The following is a 19,013-nucleotide window of genomic DNA, read 5'->3' as shown; positions in this document are numbered from 1 at the left end:
CACTCGTGCGCTTCCAAGATATTTTCTCCCTGCTGACGGTGGACCTCGCGCACGGCCACCTGCAACTTGGGATCACAATCTTGGTTAGATTCGTCGAGGCCGGCGTCCTCACCTCTCCGTAATCCACTGCCGCTTCCTTTGTGTTTCTCCGCCCTCCACCTCGCCTGGTCTTGGATCTCTCCAACCAAAGCAAAGGGGAAGAAGGAAGGATGGGCGCAGTAGTGAAGAAGGGATGGGAGCGGTACATGCTTCAACTCCAACTGCACCCTCTGAGAACCAAAGTTCGGACTTTTTATCTTTTACTCTCCGCTTCAAAGCACGTTGTGTTCTTTCTTCTATTGATCGTGCTTGGGCTGTAGGCGATCACGACCGGCGTTTTGGCAGGGATCAGTGATTCGGTGGCGCAGAAGCTTTCGGGCATCCCCAGGCTGCAGCTGAGGCGGCTCCTCCTCAAAGTGGTACTGTTGACTGACTCTGCTTGATGGTTTTGGTTGGATTTGTCCACCTTTTGTGTTCGGTTGCATGGCTGATCTGATCTCTGAGAAATATGCGTGCGTTTTGCTGATTTAAGTTTCAGAAATTTGTTCCACGAGAAATAGTTTAGATTCGTCCTCGACGCGGCAAAATTAGGGTCCGGCTCCTTCGATTCGTCACTACAAAGACCATCAAGCGCCATGGTTTCTGGTTCTTCTTGACTTTAGATTTTGGTGATTTCCTTTATGTCGGAGAAGCAAACTTTAGTTGACAACCATGCGATCGGTACAACCCAATTGAAGCACACAGTACTAACATAATCTACCTGTAGATTTTACTCAAAGCTGTTTGAAATGTTCGCATGGCTCCGAGCTAGCTTGTTCACTTTGTAGCTGCAGTATACTCGATGTCGTCGTCACCAACTTTTGTGTCAAATGGAAATTTTCTCTTTTATATTTTCTTCATGGCTCATTTTTTGTTTTCCATGCTGAAATCCGTCACTTGTTCACATAATTCCACCATGACACTTTCCCTTATCATGTACTTCAGCTCTTTGGCTTTGCCTATGGTGGACCTTTTGGGCACTTCTTGCACAAGCTGTTGGAGATCATTTTCAAGGGAAAGAAAGATTCCAAAACGGTAGCTAAGAAGGTATTCTTATGCATCTAGTTTCATGTCTATCAGCTTCCTCCTTTTCTTGAAGGTAGCAATCGACTTATATCCGGAAGATGTTGCAGCTTATGTGAACTGTCGTTGTGTTTTACATAAGTTTTGATGGTCAGAGATTTTAGTCTATATTGTGCAAAGTATAAAATTATATAACTTATGATAATATTCATGTATTATTAGATGTTGTCTCCATGCTGTATCATATCCTACATTTATAAATTGTGTTATATAGAACATTTGTTTCATGTTATGTTTGAGTTCTTTGTCCATATGCTTGTTTTGTAATCTTTTGAGAATGGAAAGCATGTATTCTTAATTCTTAAATCATTAGGTCATCCTATACTTAGAAATGGCTTTGTTCTTATGAAATTATCAATTTCGTGATATTTTGTTCGGGTGCTACTATTGGAACATATGACATCTTCATACTTAAATATGGCTCTGTTCTTACGAAATTATCAATTTCATAATTTTTCTTTCAGGTGCTATTGGAACAGATGACATCTTCTCCTTGGAACAATTTTCTTTTCTTGATATATTATGGCTTGATCGTTGAGAGTAAGTTTCCTTAAACCAGTAACATTAAATGAAGATAAACTGTGTCAATGGCTATATTATATGCTGACATGACTTCAATTACTTACTTTTGTTAGCGAATGAAACTCTTCTCTGTAAGTTCGTTTGTGGATCGCTGATTTTTTATGTTTAATCTTCATTTGTGATTCTGTTGTTTAATTGAACCTTTGTATATCTTCAGCAGCTAGCATGAAGGATGGAAGTTCACATATGGTCTATCCTTTTGTTCTCTACTATAATAAATATAATTTTTAGAGTTTGAAACTACCCAAATCACAATTTTTATATCTCTAGATTTGATTGAAAAGTTTATATAAGAGAATGAGAGTGGATATGATCCAAGCTACTGTTTGGTGATTGAAGATATGTTCTAATTGTGATCTGAATGAAGGTTTCTTACTATATGAATGGTTCAAATTTAACAGCTCTGTTTTCATGCCAACCATGGACATGAACTGCTTCTTTTATTAATGCAAATAAGAGTTCCTCTTTTTAATCTCAACCACCCATCTTATTAATGGTGAATTTGGTGAATAAAGTGGCTACACTTTGGCTTTCCGACTTGATTTATGGCGAAAAACTGAAATAATGTCAACTGGGTCTGTCGCAACTAAGTACGATAAACATCATAAGTATTCTTCACAGAAGATCTTCGTCTCCCTCCACTCATAGTTGCCTATGATGAGTGCCCATGAAAGTTTTTGATAGCGACACGGATTGTTAATTCTCGCCTAGTTGGTGGAGTCTGAGAGTTAAAAGTAACTAGGACAGATTAGCGCTTCTTGTCCCCAAGTGTCTTGCCCATGTACGTCATACCATATGCATCATCGGAACTGATTTGAACTTTTATTGCCCGTAGGAAGGCCTTGGCCACAGGTCAAGGACAAAGTTAAAAAGGATTACCCCTCAGTGCAGTTGACTTCATGGATGGTGCGTAAGATGATGTCTTCTCTGGTCTGAGTTGTGGGTTTTCTAGCGTTTGCTCAACTCAAAACTATATATTGACTGATCGTTATGTTTTGCAGTTCTGGCCAGCAGTAGGGTGGGTAAATCATCGGTATATGCCGCTACAGTTCCGTGTTATATTCCATAGCTTTGTGGCATGTTGCTGGTATCATTTTAGTCCCGTTTGACATTCTCATTTACATTTTATCCTCATCATTTTTTTTTTCCTGATACTACAATGTTTATATGTGGTCGTTGCAATCCACAGGGGAATATTTTTGAACCTTAGAGCGAGGACTAAGGCGTTGCCTAAATGATGGAAGGAAATATAGGCGCAAGGAGGGGATTCATTCGAAAAAGCAAAAAAGATCAAGACTTGAATTATATGATTCATAGCTCGGCGAAGGCTCTATTCTCGAAACGACAAAATATATCTTTGCCTCTTTGAAGTTTTAGCATTCCATATTCATACCTCTCGAAAGAAATATATCTTTTGAGTTGCACATTTGAAACTTCAAAAGTACCATATACATAGATAGCCATGAAGCATATATTCTGTATATCTTCTCTTGCCACAGGGGTGAATGTAATATTTGAATTGATTAGGCATTATCTGTGATTTTAAATTGAAGAGATGACTGACTGGCCTCTTCTCTCTCTTTTTTGTCTTTTCAGAAGGCCAAGTTATCCTGCTTGGTTACAGCAACGTTTCCGGTTAGCACTTGTTTGTTGGCTGTGGTTCCTCCTTACAGAGGGAAAATGCCGAATGATTAGATAGATCTGCATAGAACTTGGCGGTAAATGCTGTCGGAGAGGGAGCCAATCCCCAGTTGCTCGTAAGGAGTTGGAGTTAGGCTTTCGCTTCCGGTGAACTCTTGGCGAGGAACACCAATATTTGCAGCCAACGTTGGCTGTTCACATGCTGATTACGAGTATAGCAAGTCGCTGGGTGACTCAGTTCGGCATATAGCAAGTCCACTAGCCTTTATGTATGGGATCCCATCCGATTCTACAAGAGAAGTGCTACTACACCTAAGAAAAGGCCAACTCGTTTTAGAACAGCTTCCCGGCAAACTCCTTGATATCTTCATCTTTACAAGCAGCAGCATAGGGCACAAAGTCTCCGAACTCCGAGAGGCTCCTTCCGAGTTGCAAAGCCAGCTTCAACTTGAATAACTCCCCATTCTCCCTCTTCTCCAAATCTTCCTCCCCCAAATTGGATTCGATTTCCTCTTGCAGCCACCTGTAGAAGCCGGCATTGTTCCGGAACAGCTCGAACACCATCCCTACCTGCCCCGCATGCTCCAAGGTGTTCGCCACGGTCGCCAACGACCCTCCGGCCACCGCAAGCAATGCTGGCAGTGGCCCCAGCGCCGAAACACCTAATAAACCAGATCCGATGGTAGCTAGGCCAGCGAATATAGGTCCTGCTGCAGCTAACGTCTTGTTGATGTTCAAGACCACCTTCCCCAGTCTCACATATTGTTCCTCATCTTTCAGCTTTAGAACTTTGAGAAGACCCCTCATCTCTTCTTCCACTTCTTTGCTCCAACCATTCCTTTCTACGCCATTAATCGTACGCCTCTGATGTGTTCCTGGTCGCCTTTGCCGTAGTTTAGGCCACCAACAAGCAGGATCAACCTTCTTCGGGAACTTCTCGAGCATTCCAGGGAGCAAAGGCAGGGGATAAGCCTTCTCGAGAGCGAGCACCTTGTTCATGGCGTCCATGACATCCAACTCGGTTGGAGCTCGCAGTGCGAGAGTGTCTTGGATCGATCGCTCCAGTTGCTTCCACATCCACGTTGCTTTTCTTTGTTCTTCAGCTAGCTGGGAAGGCTGAACCTTGTTGACGATCAGCATCATTCCGGTCGCGGTGCTGAATAAGAGCACGGACGCTACCTTGAGCGGTAGTAGCTGCGGTGTTGCTTCTCCTACCGGTATCGATGAGATTCCTGCCAAGAGCGATCCGATGAGAGTGATAGAGTTGATGGAGTTCGTAAGGAGGTGATTCCAATTGTCTCTCTGTGCTCCGATGATGGCATGCATGTTGGCTCTATCAGCAACCGCCTCGGCTATGGCAAGAAGCTCGCTGACCACAAAATCCTTGTCCTCGTTACCTGGCACGGTTTGTGTCGGTGCCTCCGTGGCGGCAGTGTGCTCTCGTCTCAGGATGAAGACCTCAACCGTGATCTTCTTTGACAGCTTTTGATGGTAGACGCTTTTCGCTCTGAAATTGGAGGAGGGATACAGGCTCGCGTGAAATCTTCGATCAGATGATGATGATTTAGATGGCTGCAAGATCTGGAATTGGAGAGCTGCCATGTCTGAACCTCTCTGTGTTTGTGTTTTGAAATGTCTTCAAGGATCGAGGAAGAAGCAGATGCAGACTTGAAAGAAATGGAAATAAGAACTTGTTGGACCGGGTTGCGATGAAACGGGATGGCTGCATTTCACACATATAAGCGATCGGGGATCATTGTCGGCTGACTGCAGGTTAGACCTCAAAACATCGAATTCGGAGAAGCCTGAACGAAGATGAATTAGTCAAAGTCGTTGGGTTTCACAGTTTGACTTCGTAAACGGTTGACTTCTTCTCCACATTCTGTTCATCGAATAACTAACTTAGATTCCAACACGGGGAGACGTTGAAGCGTAAAAGAGAATCTCAAGTGTGAACTCCTACTATTTCCACTGTTACACCCTAACATTTTTCCACCTCTTCATACTGTTGACTTCTCATTCGCGGGGTCCGAGTCCAACCGTCTTTTTCTCCTTCCTTCCTCGGAGGACCTATTTGGTGGTATCCCACTTGGTTGCATGTATCATACATAGTATATAGTAAGCTTTTCTCCAAATCGTTAGTGATCGAGTCTGACTTCGCATGAAACACTGTTAGAATATAGAGCAAATCGGACGCTTCCCTTTGAATCGAGTGAACCAACTTTTATTAACTTCAAATATTGAAGAAGTCTTTAAACACAAACAGTTAATCGTACAGTATAATTTCTGAAACTTATATTCGGCGAGGAATCTTTTTCACGAATTATAGGGTCGCTGTTCCATCTCTACGTCGAAACCAAATGCTTCAGCTTCGTTCACCTCGAGATGGCTCCTCACAGGTTGCAGGCTGCCTTCATCCTCCAAGTATTAAGCTTACTGACTCGGTAAAGATGCGTGAGTTTGGTGACGCTTCTGACACGGCCTCTGTATAGATATGCCGGTTGCTTCAGTCGGCTGCATGTCTTACGTACCGCAGATGTTGCTCAGCCTTTCGAGGAGGATCAACGGTGACACAATGCTTGTCAAGCGTTTGCATTTCCTCTTTTGTTTACCTTGCAGATTACTCGTTCCTACGTTCTGGTCAACAACGAGACGAGAAGCGGATGGTGACGAGAAGACGGGGCCTCAAAATGTTGTTCGGATGAACTTCTCCTATGCTGGTGTCGTGTTGTTGGAAATGAGGGGGAAACATTATGATCTGCAACCCTCTTGATCAACCACAGGACCTAAATCCATGACTTGGTGTTTTGGGCTTGTACTAACTACAAGGCAGGAAAACCCACTTCTCCGATCAAATCACAGAGAGAGAAACCTACTTGATGTAACTATAGCCTTCGGTCACATGCCGTGGTTGAAGGGGAAGGGCATACTTCTTCTTTAGCGCTGATCACACAAAGAAAAAACAAAGACCTACCATAAATAATCTTGAAAAAGGATGGATGCCTGATGAACTCTGGACTCCGTTGTTCTCTTGCTTGTTGTCGAGTAAGCGAGGAGAAGTCCATCGCTTGTAGTCCTCCTATGAGGATGGTCACCCGCTTTCTTTTTTGGGCTGAAGAAGAGAAGTCTTCCTACGAGCATTGCGTAACAGTGGGGAAGAGCCATCAGATTGAGCCTGCTTGGAAGGGGGAGAGCCATTATACACCTCGTGAGGGAGAACAACCTTCGAAGGTGCTGCTGGCCGAGCAGGGGCCGAAGGCATTGGCTGAAGGTGTCGGTGTACCAGAAGAGGGAAAACTAGCAGAAGGAACCTCCGGAGGAGGACCTTTGAGAACCGAGGAAGAAGGGTTTAAACCAGTGGGATCGGGAGGTTGGCTAGGATTAACGGGAGGCGAAGATCGAGAATTAGTGGACAGGGCAGTCAATCGAGGTGAGGTAATGAAGGAGGAAGGCGATGGGTTCCCCCCATAGCCTCGGAAATGGCCCAGAGCTTCTCTCTCTTCCTCCTCGACTCTATAAACACATTGGAACTCGTTTTCTTAGATTCTGCGATTGGATGCGCCAAAGTCTGCGTAAAACTTGCCGACGCTTCGTGTTTCACCACGTCAGAATCACATCGGTGCTCGTCTCCGCAGAAGCGTACCCACCAACTTAATTAATCACATAAAAGATAACCAACATATATCTTACGATTTCATTTCTTCTATTGTTGGAAATCCGAATCTTACATTCGTCAACTCGTGAGCTGGCCAACAACTGCACCAAACCACAATCAGTAGCAGCAACAACGACACACACCAGATATTAATACCCGGAAACAAATGCGTCGAGGATCTTACCGTGAAAATGTTCGGGGAAGGAGGGACACGTCACGGTGAAGCGGGAGATATCGGAGATGTCGTGATAGTCTGAAGCCGTACGTACTGCATTCAACAGCCATGCTTTACTCCCTTCGATCACTACCTGTCCCCCCAACGACGTGCACGCATGTCGCACACCCTAGCCGATCCTTCACGTGGTCTTCTTCCATGGCCCGTACGTCTTGCGATGCCGTCGGTCACCGGTCTATCCCACAACTGTTCCCTCCTCTCATTAATGTCTTCCTCGCCCCGAGCCAAAGCAAACCAGCAGTGCACGTCGAGGTTACGTCGTCTCCCGGGTCTTCACTTTGGCTGGGGGCAATCCATCCGGTCTTCTCATTCATCTCACCAAAGCGGACATCGGAGAATAGGACATAATGTGTGACTCCCAGTATTTAATCCTTGTCTGAAACACACAATAGGCTAGGATTTGTCACCATGATTGTTGTCGTGGCTGTTACGTAGCTTTTACGAGTATCTCCGGAGAAGCAAGAAAACAGTGAATGCTTGGACCACAATAATTGGACACAACGAATCTGGGCACTCACACGCGTGCTGCGTCTGCTACGCCTCACTGGAGTTCGATCGGATTAGATTTGGATGGGATCCACCGGTACCATCTCCTCACTCTGACATGCTGCTGCTCTCTTTTCCCTGCGTTGATGTTCCATGAGCTTGCACCGTGCTGGTGGAGCAAGAGACAGTACGCCATAGCTGTGCACTCGCTAGTGGAGCTCCCTCTCGTGGGCCCTCCGTCCTCCCTCCTCCCTCCTCCCTCCTCCCAAACAGCATTTATGGCGTTTTCGGACCACAAGCATCACGGCGGGGCTCGCGTGACGACGACCCGCCGAGACAAGGACCGTTCCCAGCCAAGCCTTACGGTAAACCACTCCATGGCCGTGGTGATTTCGATCGGACGGTCCTTAATCAAGACCGATGATAAAGCGAGGCTCATGTGACATGACATGACTCCACCAACTCCTTTTTCATCTTAGGCTATAAAAGTAATAACACGCTTCCACCGACTTATCTTAACAGTTATTCCCGCGGCCCCAGGCCCAATCTCAACCGTACGAACCACCATCAATTCTGAACGATAACAACGCTACACAATCCCCAACGAACGTCGACCCGCATTATTTACCTTTCTGATGATTGGATCGAAACTGTGAAGCCCACAAAGAACCCTTTCCAACGACCGGGGTCTTTTACCTTTCTACTGATTGGATAAAAACTGTGAAGCCCACATAGTTACGCTCCGAAGGTGAGGATTTTGAATTCACTAACTGCCTTTGTCGTGTGGAGGAGATATAACGTGTCTGCTGTCGGGACAAGCGCAGGTCTGATAGATTGATCCCTCTCCCTCCTCCACGTGTCCACCACCACCTACTACACGCCTCCCGAAAAACCGCTTGCTTAACTCTGCCTCCGTCATCCCGACGCCGCTGCAGCGGAACCGAAACCATCCCACCCGTCATCGCCTCAACCCCCCCGAAACGCCGTCAGTTATAGATATTTTATAATCGCGGTTAGTTAATAACCCAACCCCGGTCACCCCCTTCCCCTTTATATGCCATGTAGCGCAGTGGAAACTGGAGAGCGAGAGAAGACAACAGGAGTGGCGCTGGAGAGAGACGACGACGATGATGATGATCGGGCGAGGTGTCACCCTTCACAATCCGACGGTCCACGTGCCACCCTGGTCCTCTTTCGATGATTCGATGGCCGGCGACGGCCTCCCCGACGAGGCCACGCTCGCGGCGCTGCAGCTCTACCTCCGCCGCGAGGAGGAGGCGGGGGAGGACAACGCTCGGTTGGTGGACGCGTACGCATCGGACGAGTTCAGGATGTACGAGTTCAAGGTGCGGCGGTGCGCCCGGGGGCGCGCCCACGACTGGACCGAGTGCCCCTTCGCTCACCCGGCGGAGAAAGCCCGCCGTCGCGACCCTCGGAAGCACCGATACTCCGGCTCCGCCTGTCCGGACTTCCGCAAGGCCAGTGGGTGCAAGCGCGGCGACGTATGCGATCTTGCCCACGGGGTGTTCGAGTGCTGGCTCCACCCCGATCGCTACCGCACCCAGCCCTGCAAAGACGGAACCGCCTGCCGCCGCCGCGTTTGCTTCTTCGCCCATACCCCCGATCAGCTCCGTGTGGTGCCTCCACACCATCAGCAGAGCTCGCCGACGGCAGCAGCCGCTGGCGTCGACTCCTACGACGGGTTGCCTCTTCACCAGCAGTCGTTCATGCAGCCTTATCTTCCCAAGAATCTTGTCTCCTCGCCAACGTCGGTGCGGATCTCGCCGCCCAACTCCCCGCCGACGGAGTCGCCGCCGATATCACCCAACGGCGCGCAGCTGGGTTCATGGCATGCTGGCTCGTCGGTGAACGAGATCGTGGCGTCGCTGAGGCAGTTACAGCTCAGCAGGGCCAAGTCGGCGCCAAGCTCCTGGGGGTTGCAGGTGGGTAGCGGTGGGTTTGCCTCGCCAAGCGCGTTTGCAGGATTTAATGCTGGCTTCTGCAGCCTGCCATCGACTCCGACGGCTAGTACGATGATATGTGGCGATGCCAGGTGGCTGGAGGAAGTGGAGCCGGCGGAGAGGGTGGAGTCCGGGAGGGCTCTGAGGGCGAAGATGTTCGAGAGGCTGAGTAAAGAGAACATTTTTGAGAAGGCAGAGGCCGCGCCGGACGTCGGGTGGGTGTCAGAGTTGCTGCAGTAGCAGAAAGATGCTAATGGCAAAGTGAGGGGTCAAAAAGTGATGAAGATTTGAAGGAAGAAAAATATGCTATTATCCTCAATTCTTTCTTGAATTGTTGCCAACGTTGGGATCTCCGAGGTCAAAAAAAAAAAAGAGAGAAAAAAAAAAGTTGTCTCCTGTTGTATATATATATATATATATATATATATATATATATATATATATATATATGAAGAGTAGCGGAGGGTTGGATCAGATTTGGGTTAGAGAATGAGGAATTCAATAACTATTATGCTGCTTCTGCCGTACAAGGAAGGGTTGAATGAGTGCTGAAGACTTCTAGAGGAGGAAGCAGCATTCTGCGGAAACTGCATTATTTGGGTCATCGACGTCTTGCTTTTTCTTGTCATTCTGGTTATGCTGGATGTCCAGTTTGAAATATTGGACCTGTAAATAGGTGTTATAGTAGCATCTCTGTCACCATGTTGACATTGTGTATCTTAAGTTTCCATCCAGTGGATTTCAGATGTTTCTTTTCATAAGCGGTTCTTTTCTTGCTTCGTAAATGTTTGCGGTGGGCGTGGATGGATGGAGTTGGTTTATCGCAAAACCTCACGATTGAGACCCTCCGATGTGAACCTTTGCATTACAATGTTGAAAGTTTGCAATCGTGCCCGGTCGATGCCAGGAGATCAGATGGCGACATGAATTCGCTAGTCCCCCGAGAACAGGAACATCTCCTCTTTCGCTTGCTGTCGAGTTATCCGTTGACCGCTTCATCGGTGCACAGATTGGCATGGTTTAGGGATAACACATAGAGGTGCTTTGGTTGTTATTGGTGTCGCCAGAGAATTTGTTAACAGCGAGACTCTTATCACGAGATCAGAGATGTTTGGCCTGTGAGAGACGGGCTGGCTGTGTGTCGATTGCCTCGTATTGCAAAGCTCGATGCGATCTATTGACTGACTATTTTAGTGGTTCATGTGAGATACGGTAAGATGTTTGGCATCGGAGAGACACGGTGCGTCGCCTCGTGTCTGCTCGAGCAATGAGAGGCCTGGAAGACGGGCATCGAGTGGACTAGGTGGTAGAACCTGGAGCTGGATGTATCGGCACGATGCCGGAGGGTGCCTACTTTTGGGTTTGCTATGACAGACATGGTATAGCATAGCATGCACGGATGTCTCTCACTATCGTAGTTGGTGCGTTCCGGTTAGAGACCGGTAGGTGGGAAGTCGTGTTTGATACAGAAGAGACAGCTTTTCTTTAATCTTCCTCCTGATATTAAGCAGAGACACAAGGGTGGGGAGGGGGGTTTCGGTCTCCGGTGGTTCTAACGCGGCAGCAGCTTCGGAGCAACAAAGACGATGATTTCCTCGGTAAACTTTTCTCCTCTCGCCTGGCGCAATGATGAAAGCTGATATACGATGAATTGATTGATATGACTGCTTTGAGAAAAAGAGAGCAGAAAAGTTAGGAAGAGAAGCCGCCGCGGAAATGTGCCTCTGAACTCCATACTAATTACCGCACTGGATCAAAGACTAATTAAGCACCGCTAATTTTCCTGAGCTGAACAGTATCTCCTCCGATTTACGCGGTCAAGGCGTTGCACCCTTCGCGAAACCTGAGTCACAGAAGACACCGACGGGATGGGACGGGGATGGAGGAAAAGAGCGGGGGGTTGGGGGGGGGGGAAGATAAGGGCGTGGGTCCCACGCACCCGGCGTAAGAGAAATGTGGACGTGTTTGTCCATCCCGTGGATGCTATCCACTCCAGCGTGGAATTCCCCATCAGCTACCTGCATGACAAGATGTCGTACGGGTAAAGATCAGCTGACAGGCCGCGCAAAATGGTATCTTTCGAGATGTGTCATCTTTCACACCCCACCCCCCCCCTCGGACGAGCTTATCCACTATCTCCGGGTCAACAAATCTGCGGTAAGGTAAGAGGGAGGAGGACATGGGTTGGGTTGTGGATTGAAGTCACAATAGTTCCATGTCCTACGTTGGAAAAAACACTAGCTCGGTGGTGCGTGGTTGCCCAACAACCGGCCTTCGACCTAAAGTGGAGCTCTGTTGCCTGAAACCCAGACCAAGATTTATCTGATTCATATCGTCGGGAGCCCGATATCTATACACGATGAGGTCAAACCTTACCAAGCTTCGGTTCTATTGATTAACCTGTTCCTCCAGGATCGATGATTAAAAGATGGAATAAACGCATGAGAGGAACTGATGGCTATAATGGACGGGGACCCCTCACCAAGTATTATTCTGATGTTTACGTCCCAAGACCACATCCGGTGTTCCACATCCCCCTTCTTCTGGTCGCAGCATCTGTCACATTTCCACCCCCATTATCCGCAATAGTTGCATATATAGTTACATGCCATCAGATCCAACTATTTTAGGATTCTTCTCTCCGTCTTCTCGTCCTTTTTGCTCTTCTCAGACACTGGAGGCGATATGGAACGGTGATTTTGCGAGCAGCTGAAGTCTAAAGTGGTAGTGTCAACTCAGCTCGGCTAGTGGAATCATCCGACGGTCACCCATCCTTGCGCCTTTGGCTTTTTTCAGGGCTTCGTCTTCCTTGCTCCAGCCATATGTTTTACCATGCATCCCCTTTCACCACCGTCCGAATCCGCATGTCTCGTCTCTAACAGGACTACTACAATTGGAGCCTTCATTTCTCCGTCGGTTTCGTATGATCTTCTTACGGGGGTCGGTCTCTTGAGATGACGGTGGCCGTTGTCCTCATCCGGAAATCATTCCGGTGTCAGCCTCAAGCAGGCCTGCCCTGTTGGCTTTCACCGAAGCAACTCTCACCGCCTTTGATACGACGACTCGGCTCACTGCAGCCTCCACAGGAGCACAGGTAGTGAGCTGAAAGGGTAACGCAAGGGAGATCACGCAAGGTCACTCCCGAAAGACAGGGATGGGAAGGAAAAAGAAAACCAGAACTCGGGCGAAAGGACCATCTCACCGACAGGCTCTGACCACCGATCATCACACCATTTATTGAGCTCTCATCTCGACGTGCAAGTTCATGCACGCATGCACGTGTGGGTGTATGACGTGGGCCTTCTGGGCTGCAGAGACATGTTTGAGTGGCAAAGCCCAATGCCATTTCACGCTACATCTTTCTTTTCTCTCTTTGCTATCCGGGGAGCATGTTCATTAATTGCTGTACATGAAGTAATGTCGCATCGAACCAACCAAAAATGAAGTGTCACAGAATTGAGTCTCCGGTATGAATTTATTATGCTCATGGTCTTCTCGAGTTTTACGGCATTCTGTCGAGATCACCAAATGCTTCAGGCAACCTTAATAATCACAACTGTAAAGTGCGGAACATGTCTGAAAGTACTACTACAGGCAAAGTTCCCTAAGAGCCGATCTCGCCTTCTCGGAGACAAAGAGGCTTAACCTGTTTGACTGACGGCTCGTATTCAGCCCAATATGAGTTTTATCAATTCATATTTTATCTTCTTTTAATTTAATCTTAATTAACATTAGGGGAGGTATGGTGATTGTTAAAGACTGTATAAATACGACAGCAACGAGAGTAGCAAATGGAGAGATCTTCGCAGTAGAAAAGAGGAGAAAAAAAAGACAGAAAAACAAAAGAAAGAAAGGAAAGAAAACAATGACAATACAAAGAGACTATTCTCAATCATCTAGCAATGTTCTCATCTTAGGTTAGACCAAATCTACAGTAGACTCTTGCTGTGATTACTTAGAGAGATTTTAGATATTGTGCATAGTGACACGATCCTTGTATCTCCGTTATTATCTTGTAATTATTGCTAGAGTTTAGGGCAAGAGATTAAGATTTATATATTCATTATTTTCATAGTGGATTATTTCTAGTTTGTTCCGTAATTTTTATCCTTTACATTAAAGGGATTTTACAAGTATATCTTAATGTTTTATTTAAATATATTTTTATTTAATTCTACTGTGACATGTTAGTATTTGTTCCTTACCGCATGTTCATTTCATATAACACCACATCCAAATTAGTTCTTAACCCAACCAAGAAAGAAATGTGATTATGAGGAACAGCTCATCGTGCAAGATCATTGGAACGAAATCAATTAAATTCAAGAGATATGGCAAAAGAGGACTCTTGAAGGTAAGAAAAGAGTCTCTTAGGGGATGTGATTGTCTTCTACTACTGTTTTGCTACTGTTGACTTCGAGGTTCAACAGTAGTAGGGCCCATCACTGACAAACGAGGACTTTTGAAAGAAAGAAAGGAGCTCACTGTATACTTTTCATTGATGAGTTGTCAATGAAGGTTTTGTTAAACTCAAGACTAATATTTTTGAAAAATTTCAGATATAAAAAATATATAGTGGAGGAACAAATCGAAAAGTATGTTTAGACACTTCATACCTTGAAATTTTGTAACGATGAATTTACTATTTATTAAGTAAAGGAAGGAAGCATTCGTAAACATATAATGTTTCACACTCAACACGACAGTGGAGAGAATAAACTGTACCATCGTAGAAATAGTACGTCATTTTAGACCGAGTCAAAGTCGTTACCATCATTGTTAATTGAGTTCAAGATACTAAAATAGAATTTACGTTAAAATATTATATTTCCTTAGGTTATCCCTTACTGGTAAAAGACTTTGAAGTCTCAAACCCCAAGAATCATAAAATTGAAATATATAGGGGTATCATTTCTTATAAACACATACTACTATGGAAGGGCAAGGAGGGGGATATAAACGAAGCAAAACTAATTGCACGTAGAGTTTTGATTCCAAAATCATCCTCTCCACCTATAAAGAACCGAGGAGAAGCACTCCTATAATATTGTCCTTGATCGACAAGAGATGATGGTGACATCATCATCGTCCCGGATTCCCCCAAAACCCAGTCAAATCCATATTCCACCTCAACAAACGTATCTACCGGAGGTTTACGGACGCTTGACGATCAAGAAATTACGAGTTTTAGCACGCTCCATCTACCGACTCCTATTCCTCTGACATCCACTCGTGGGTCCCCCCCCCGGACATGAATGAATCTAAGCTAACGACGGCAGCGTGTTCTTCGTACCCCAATCTGCCCTCACAATCACCTGTTATTAGTCAATTACTTGCTTATAAATAAATATATATACACACTCGGATATCATTTCAAACCTTCATTTCAATTGCCTACGCTGTAACTTCCACGCGTCGACCTCCACCGCACTGCAGATTAACCCGTTGGGTCGTCGTCGTCGTCGACAAGGGAGCAAAAAAGATGCAGGACATGACAAAGAGTAATAAGGGGACTTAATTAACACATCAACCAACTTGATGGACTCTCTCATCTTCCACACCGTTCTCCCTCCCCTCGTTGTACTCTTTAACCTATGATTTCGAAATTCAAAAACATTAATCTTTGATCACCGCGGTGTGCATCCATCCTTCCACAGCGTTGACTGGGTCCACGTAAATCCTGTCTCTTTTTCTTCACCACGGACGTGGACCAACGATGCCTACCTTGTCTTCATTTAGTTACCATCCTCTCACAGACCAGACCAGATCAGAGCAGCCGCTGTTTGCTAGTCTCTTCACCACTCGTCTTCTGTTTCCGGCCGGAGGCGAGCTTGGGTCTGCTTCTCTGTCGGTTCTGGTGGCAGGTGAGGTGATGGGCAGAACTCCGTGCTGCGACAAGGCGCAGGTGAAGAGAGGGCCATGGTCTCCGGAGGAGGACATGGTTCTCAAGAAGTATATAGAGGGTCATGGAACCGGTGGAAACTGGATTGCCTTGCCCCAGAAAGCAGGTTCCTCACCGCCCTGCCCTTTCAGCATTTAACCCATCCACTGTGTCTGCTGCTCTCTTTGGCTACTTTAGATATGAAATCACCAATGGCAAATACATCTCTTGGTTTACCAGATTTTATCGTGAATTTGCTCATATTCCTCCATCTATTTCTCTGATTCTTGGGTTCGGTTCGAACAAACGGAAACCCACAACTCTCAGGTCTCAAACGTTGCGGCAAAAGCTGCCGCTTGAGGTGGCTCAATTACCTCAGGCCCGACATCAAGCACGGAGGCTTCACCGAGGAAGAGGACGACATCATTTGCGGTCTCTACAACAACATCGGAAGCAGGCATCTTCGACTTTTCTCCTTTCCTCTTCCTCTAAATTATGACTCGGTTTCCGTGTTTCCACTTTCTTGAGCGCTTCTTGGCAACTCATTAATCTGTACTAGGTGGTCCGTTATAGCTTCGCAGTTGCCGGGCAGAACCGATAACGATATCAAGAACTACTGGAACACTAAGCTGAAGAAGAGGAGGACGATGGCGATGGCGGCAGCTCAAGCACCCAGCTCAAACAACACCACCTCCATCGACACCATCGTCGACCGAATCAATGACTTTCCTAGACCGCCACCGCCATCGACATCTCCTGTAGTCATCCCAATCGTAAAGGACGAAACATACACCTGCGATGACTTTCTGAAACCTGTAGTCCCAAGTCCTCCAGCGTCAGCAACGACCGACACTGGACTTGGCTTCGGTCGCTACGATTCTCCTCCGGTGGTCGCAGGACTCGCTGGCCCCCCCAGGGTTCAGCTAAATGCGTCCGACGCTTCCTCTCTGGTTACCGTGGACGACGGCAGCCTCTATTCCGACTGGTGGACTAATGGATCGGGTGATACCGATGAGTTCTTCCTGGAGTTTGGTGGCCAAGTCCCCATGGAATTCTTGACTAGTTCCTCTGACGCCTCATTCTTCGATACCGAAACCAGATCGCAGGTCACGTAGCCCTCGTGCTGCTACGTTCCAGCAGAGTATTGTGTTCTGGCTTTTCCCGTCGAAAGCCCGTGCATCATAAATAAGGAATTTACGGCAGACTAACAGCGGCATTAGCTTCCCGGACACCATCATGTTGCTAAACTTGATATTGTATTATCTATACTCCCCTCCTTCATAGGTCATCCAGATCTGTGGCCATCTATATTGTTCAAAAGAATTATGTTGCACTCGATCTTGCTCTTGACATCGCTGATGAGATACGCAGAGGCATGATGACACCTTCCTGTTTCATAAACAAAGAAACAGGAGTATTAATCGAGTAATTACAACTTATAAACGTGTTTCTTTTGTCATCGATCGGTGATGCGAAGAGCAGATGAGCGTCGGCAAGACTCTTTCGACTGTTCCAACTGAGGTCATCAAACTCGCGTGAGCTCAAAGCGAAAAAGCTTTTGCCATATATATGTTCACCTGTTTCTACAATTTCGAGAAGTTCTCATAGCTTCTTCAGCACATCTCTTGATCGGTTGCTTTTCCGAAGGAGAAGGAACATTAATTTGTCAGATGCCGCCTTTTTCTTGCATGCACACATGTCAGCGAATCAATTTCGAAGAACCTTCGGTCACGCATTGCACTTGTCGAAGCCATCACTTTAGTCAGCCGCGCCTCGTCTTTGATCCTCTGTTATCCACGTTATATAATATCTCATCTTCCATCCATGACCACTTGTCTAACATAATACGTAAACAGATCTGGACATAGATCTCGATCATATCACAGTAAAGACATCACTCCCCTCTGTTTTCTCTCTCTCTCTGATCGTTGGCCTGCCCACTCTACCGACTTCAATAGAGAGAGAGAGAGAGAGAGAGAGAGATGAGATCATGCACTGTGCTGTCGTGAGAAATAACTCGAAGAATTGACTTGCAGAGACTTCTGTGGCTGTAGTTAAAAGAATGGAGTTGTATATAATCTTGACCACGGCGGCTGATGTTAACTCTTCTATGACAGGGAACAGTAGACAAGTTCGAGAACAACTTGTAGGATGTTGGATCCAGTCACAAAATGAGAGCAGACAGGGAAACTAAATTGCAAAGTTACGATAATTCATTTAGACCATCGCTCTCGCATTAAAACTCTCCCGGGAATTATCATTCCCTGTAAGACTTTTGCGTCGATCCATATCTCAAGTCTCTCCCGCATGGGCTGAAAAGTCAAACACTCTGACCTTGGGACCCTCACCTCCGTCCCCTGCTTCCCGGTAGTTTCTTGGCTTTTGGAATACACCACGCTCCCATAAGCGGCGTAGACCGGGAGGTTGCTCTTCATTAATCAGTGCATCATATAGAAAAGGCTGGCCATCTTTTGGAAAGTTCTTCGCCTGTGAGGGCCGCATGGTTAATATATTATATTATATTATATTATTGCTATGGAAAAGTTTGATACTGTTAACTCTCTCCAGCCGCCAGCAGAGATTTATTGCCTGTCCTGACTTTTCAAAATGCCCATCCTCCTTACTGATACTAATATTATAATCCAAAAAATTATATCGTATTAATGACTGACAGTGTATCCTAGTTTTTTCAATCATCTCCCGACTGATATTTTAGTAGAAATTATATCTTCGTATTAATGATAATATTATACGATTTCATCAATCTTTTTCTACGAACAGTCGGGAGATCATTCCTTATCTAACAAAAAACGGTAAGGGAGTTAATCCAAATACATCTCAACAATCCGTCCAACATGTTAAATGACACATGCTAAGAAGTTGTCCTTATTAATACTTTCACGATACATGCTTCTATGTTGCTTGACACCAAAATATTAAAAATCAGATCATAAACCAACACAAAGGAGATGAGCAAAAACCATACATTTTTTCGTTTACACTGCTCATATTGTTATCTTCCTTTTTCCATCTTTCACTGATTTATATATTCGAAAAATTGAGTCGAGACACTTGACACAAACCATATGGAGATGCGACTAAGAGATGACTCAACAATTAAGAGAATCCCGTTCTTTTACTTGATTTCACCATATCTCCCCAACAAACTCTCTATATCAACTCTCCTAACAATAAGAAGGAGTCATCAAAAAGAACTTGTACTTTCGATAGTGAACTAATCGGATCGACTCATACAAAAGAACCCGCTATCGCAAACGACGATGCCAAAGCCCCCTTTGACTCCATCACAACATCAGCAGACAAATCTATGACGTTTAGGATTGAGTTGTTGTATTGCCCTCCAACCACCTGACCGACGTCTGCTTACCCATCCATGGCATTATGTGACTG

General features: G+C 45.9%; 4 protein-coding genes across 4 annotated transcripts; 3 read left to right on the top strand and 1 right to left on the bottom strand.

The window, feature by feature from the left end:
• Window position 1: 1 nt before the first annotated feature.
• LOC103996223 (peroxisomal membrane protein PMP22) lies at window positions 2–3,295 on the top strand. The gene is made up of 7 exons (XM_009417091.3): window positions 2–281; window positions 360–458; window positions 1,024–1,125; window positions 1,626–1,701; window positions 2,579–2,649; window positions 2,745–2,830; window positions 2,933–3,295. The coding sequence occupies exons 1-7, from the start codon at window positions 210–212 to the stop codon at window positions 2,979–2,981; spliced, it is 555 nt and encodes a 184-aa protein (XP_009415366.2). The 5' UTR covers window positions 2–209; the 3' UTR covers window positions 2,982–3,295.
• A 422-nt stretch (window positions 3,296–3,717) lies between these two features.
• Window positions 3,718–4,986, bottom strand: LOC135620429 (probable F-box protein At4g22030). Its single transcript, XM_065123355.1, has one exon. It carries the CDS (start codon window positions 4,984–4,986, stop codon window positions 3,718–3,720), a length of 1,269 nt encoding a protein of 422 aa, XP_064979427.1.
• Window positions 4,987–8,833: 3,847 nt separating this feature from the next.
• Window positions 8,834–10,482, top strand: LOC135619912 (zinc finger CCCH domain-containing protein 2-like). Its single transcript, XM_065122377.1, has one exon. It carries the CDS (start codon window positions 8,888–8,890, stop codon window positions 9,959–9,961), a length of 1,074 nt encoding a protein of 357 aa, XP_064978449.1. The 5' UTR covers window positions 8,834–8,887; the 3' UTR covers window positions 9,962–10,482.
• A 4,940-nt stretch (window positions 10,483–15,422) lies between these two features.
• LOC103996225 (myb-related protein Zm38) lies at window positions 15,423–16,940 on the top strand. The gene is made up of 3 exons (XM_009417093.3): window positions 15,423–15,729; window positions 15,930–16,059; window positions 16,162–16,940. Exons 1-3 carry the CDS (start codon window positions 15,438–15,440, stop codon window positions 16,715–16,717), a joined length of 978 nt encoding a protein of 325 aa, XP_009415368.3. The 5' UTR covers window positions 15,423–15,437; the 3' UTR covers window positions 16,718–16,940.
• Window positions 16,941–19,013: the final 2,073 nt, after the last annotated feature.

Source organism: Musa acuminata, chromosome BXJ2-8 (genome assembly GCF_036884655.1).
Source record: "Musa acuminata AAA Group cultivar baxijiao chromosome BXJ2-8, Cavendish_Baxijiao_AAA, whole genome shotgun sequence".
Classification (NCBI taxonomy): domain Eukaryota; kingdom Viridiplantae; phylum Streptophyta; class Magnoliopsida; order Zingiberales; family Musaceae; genus Musa; species Musa acuminata.
The sequence above is the reverse complement of the archived record's forward strand: the minus strand, read 5'-3'. Positions and strand labels throughout refer to the sequence as shown.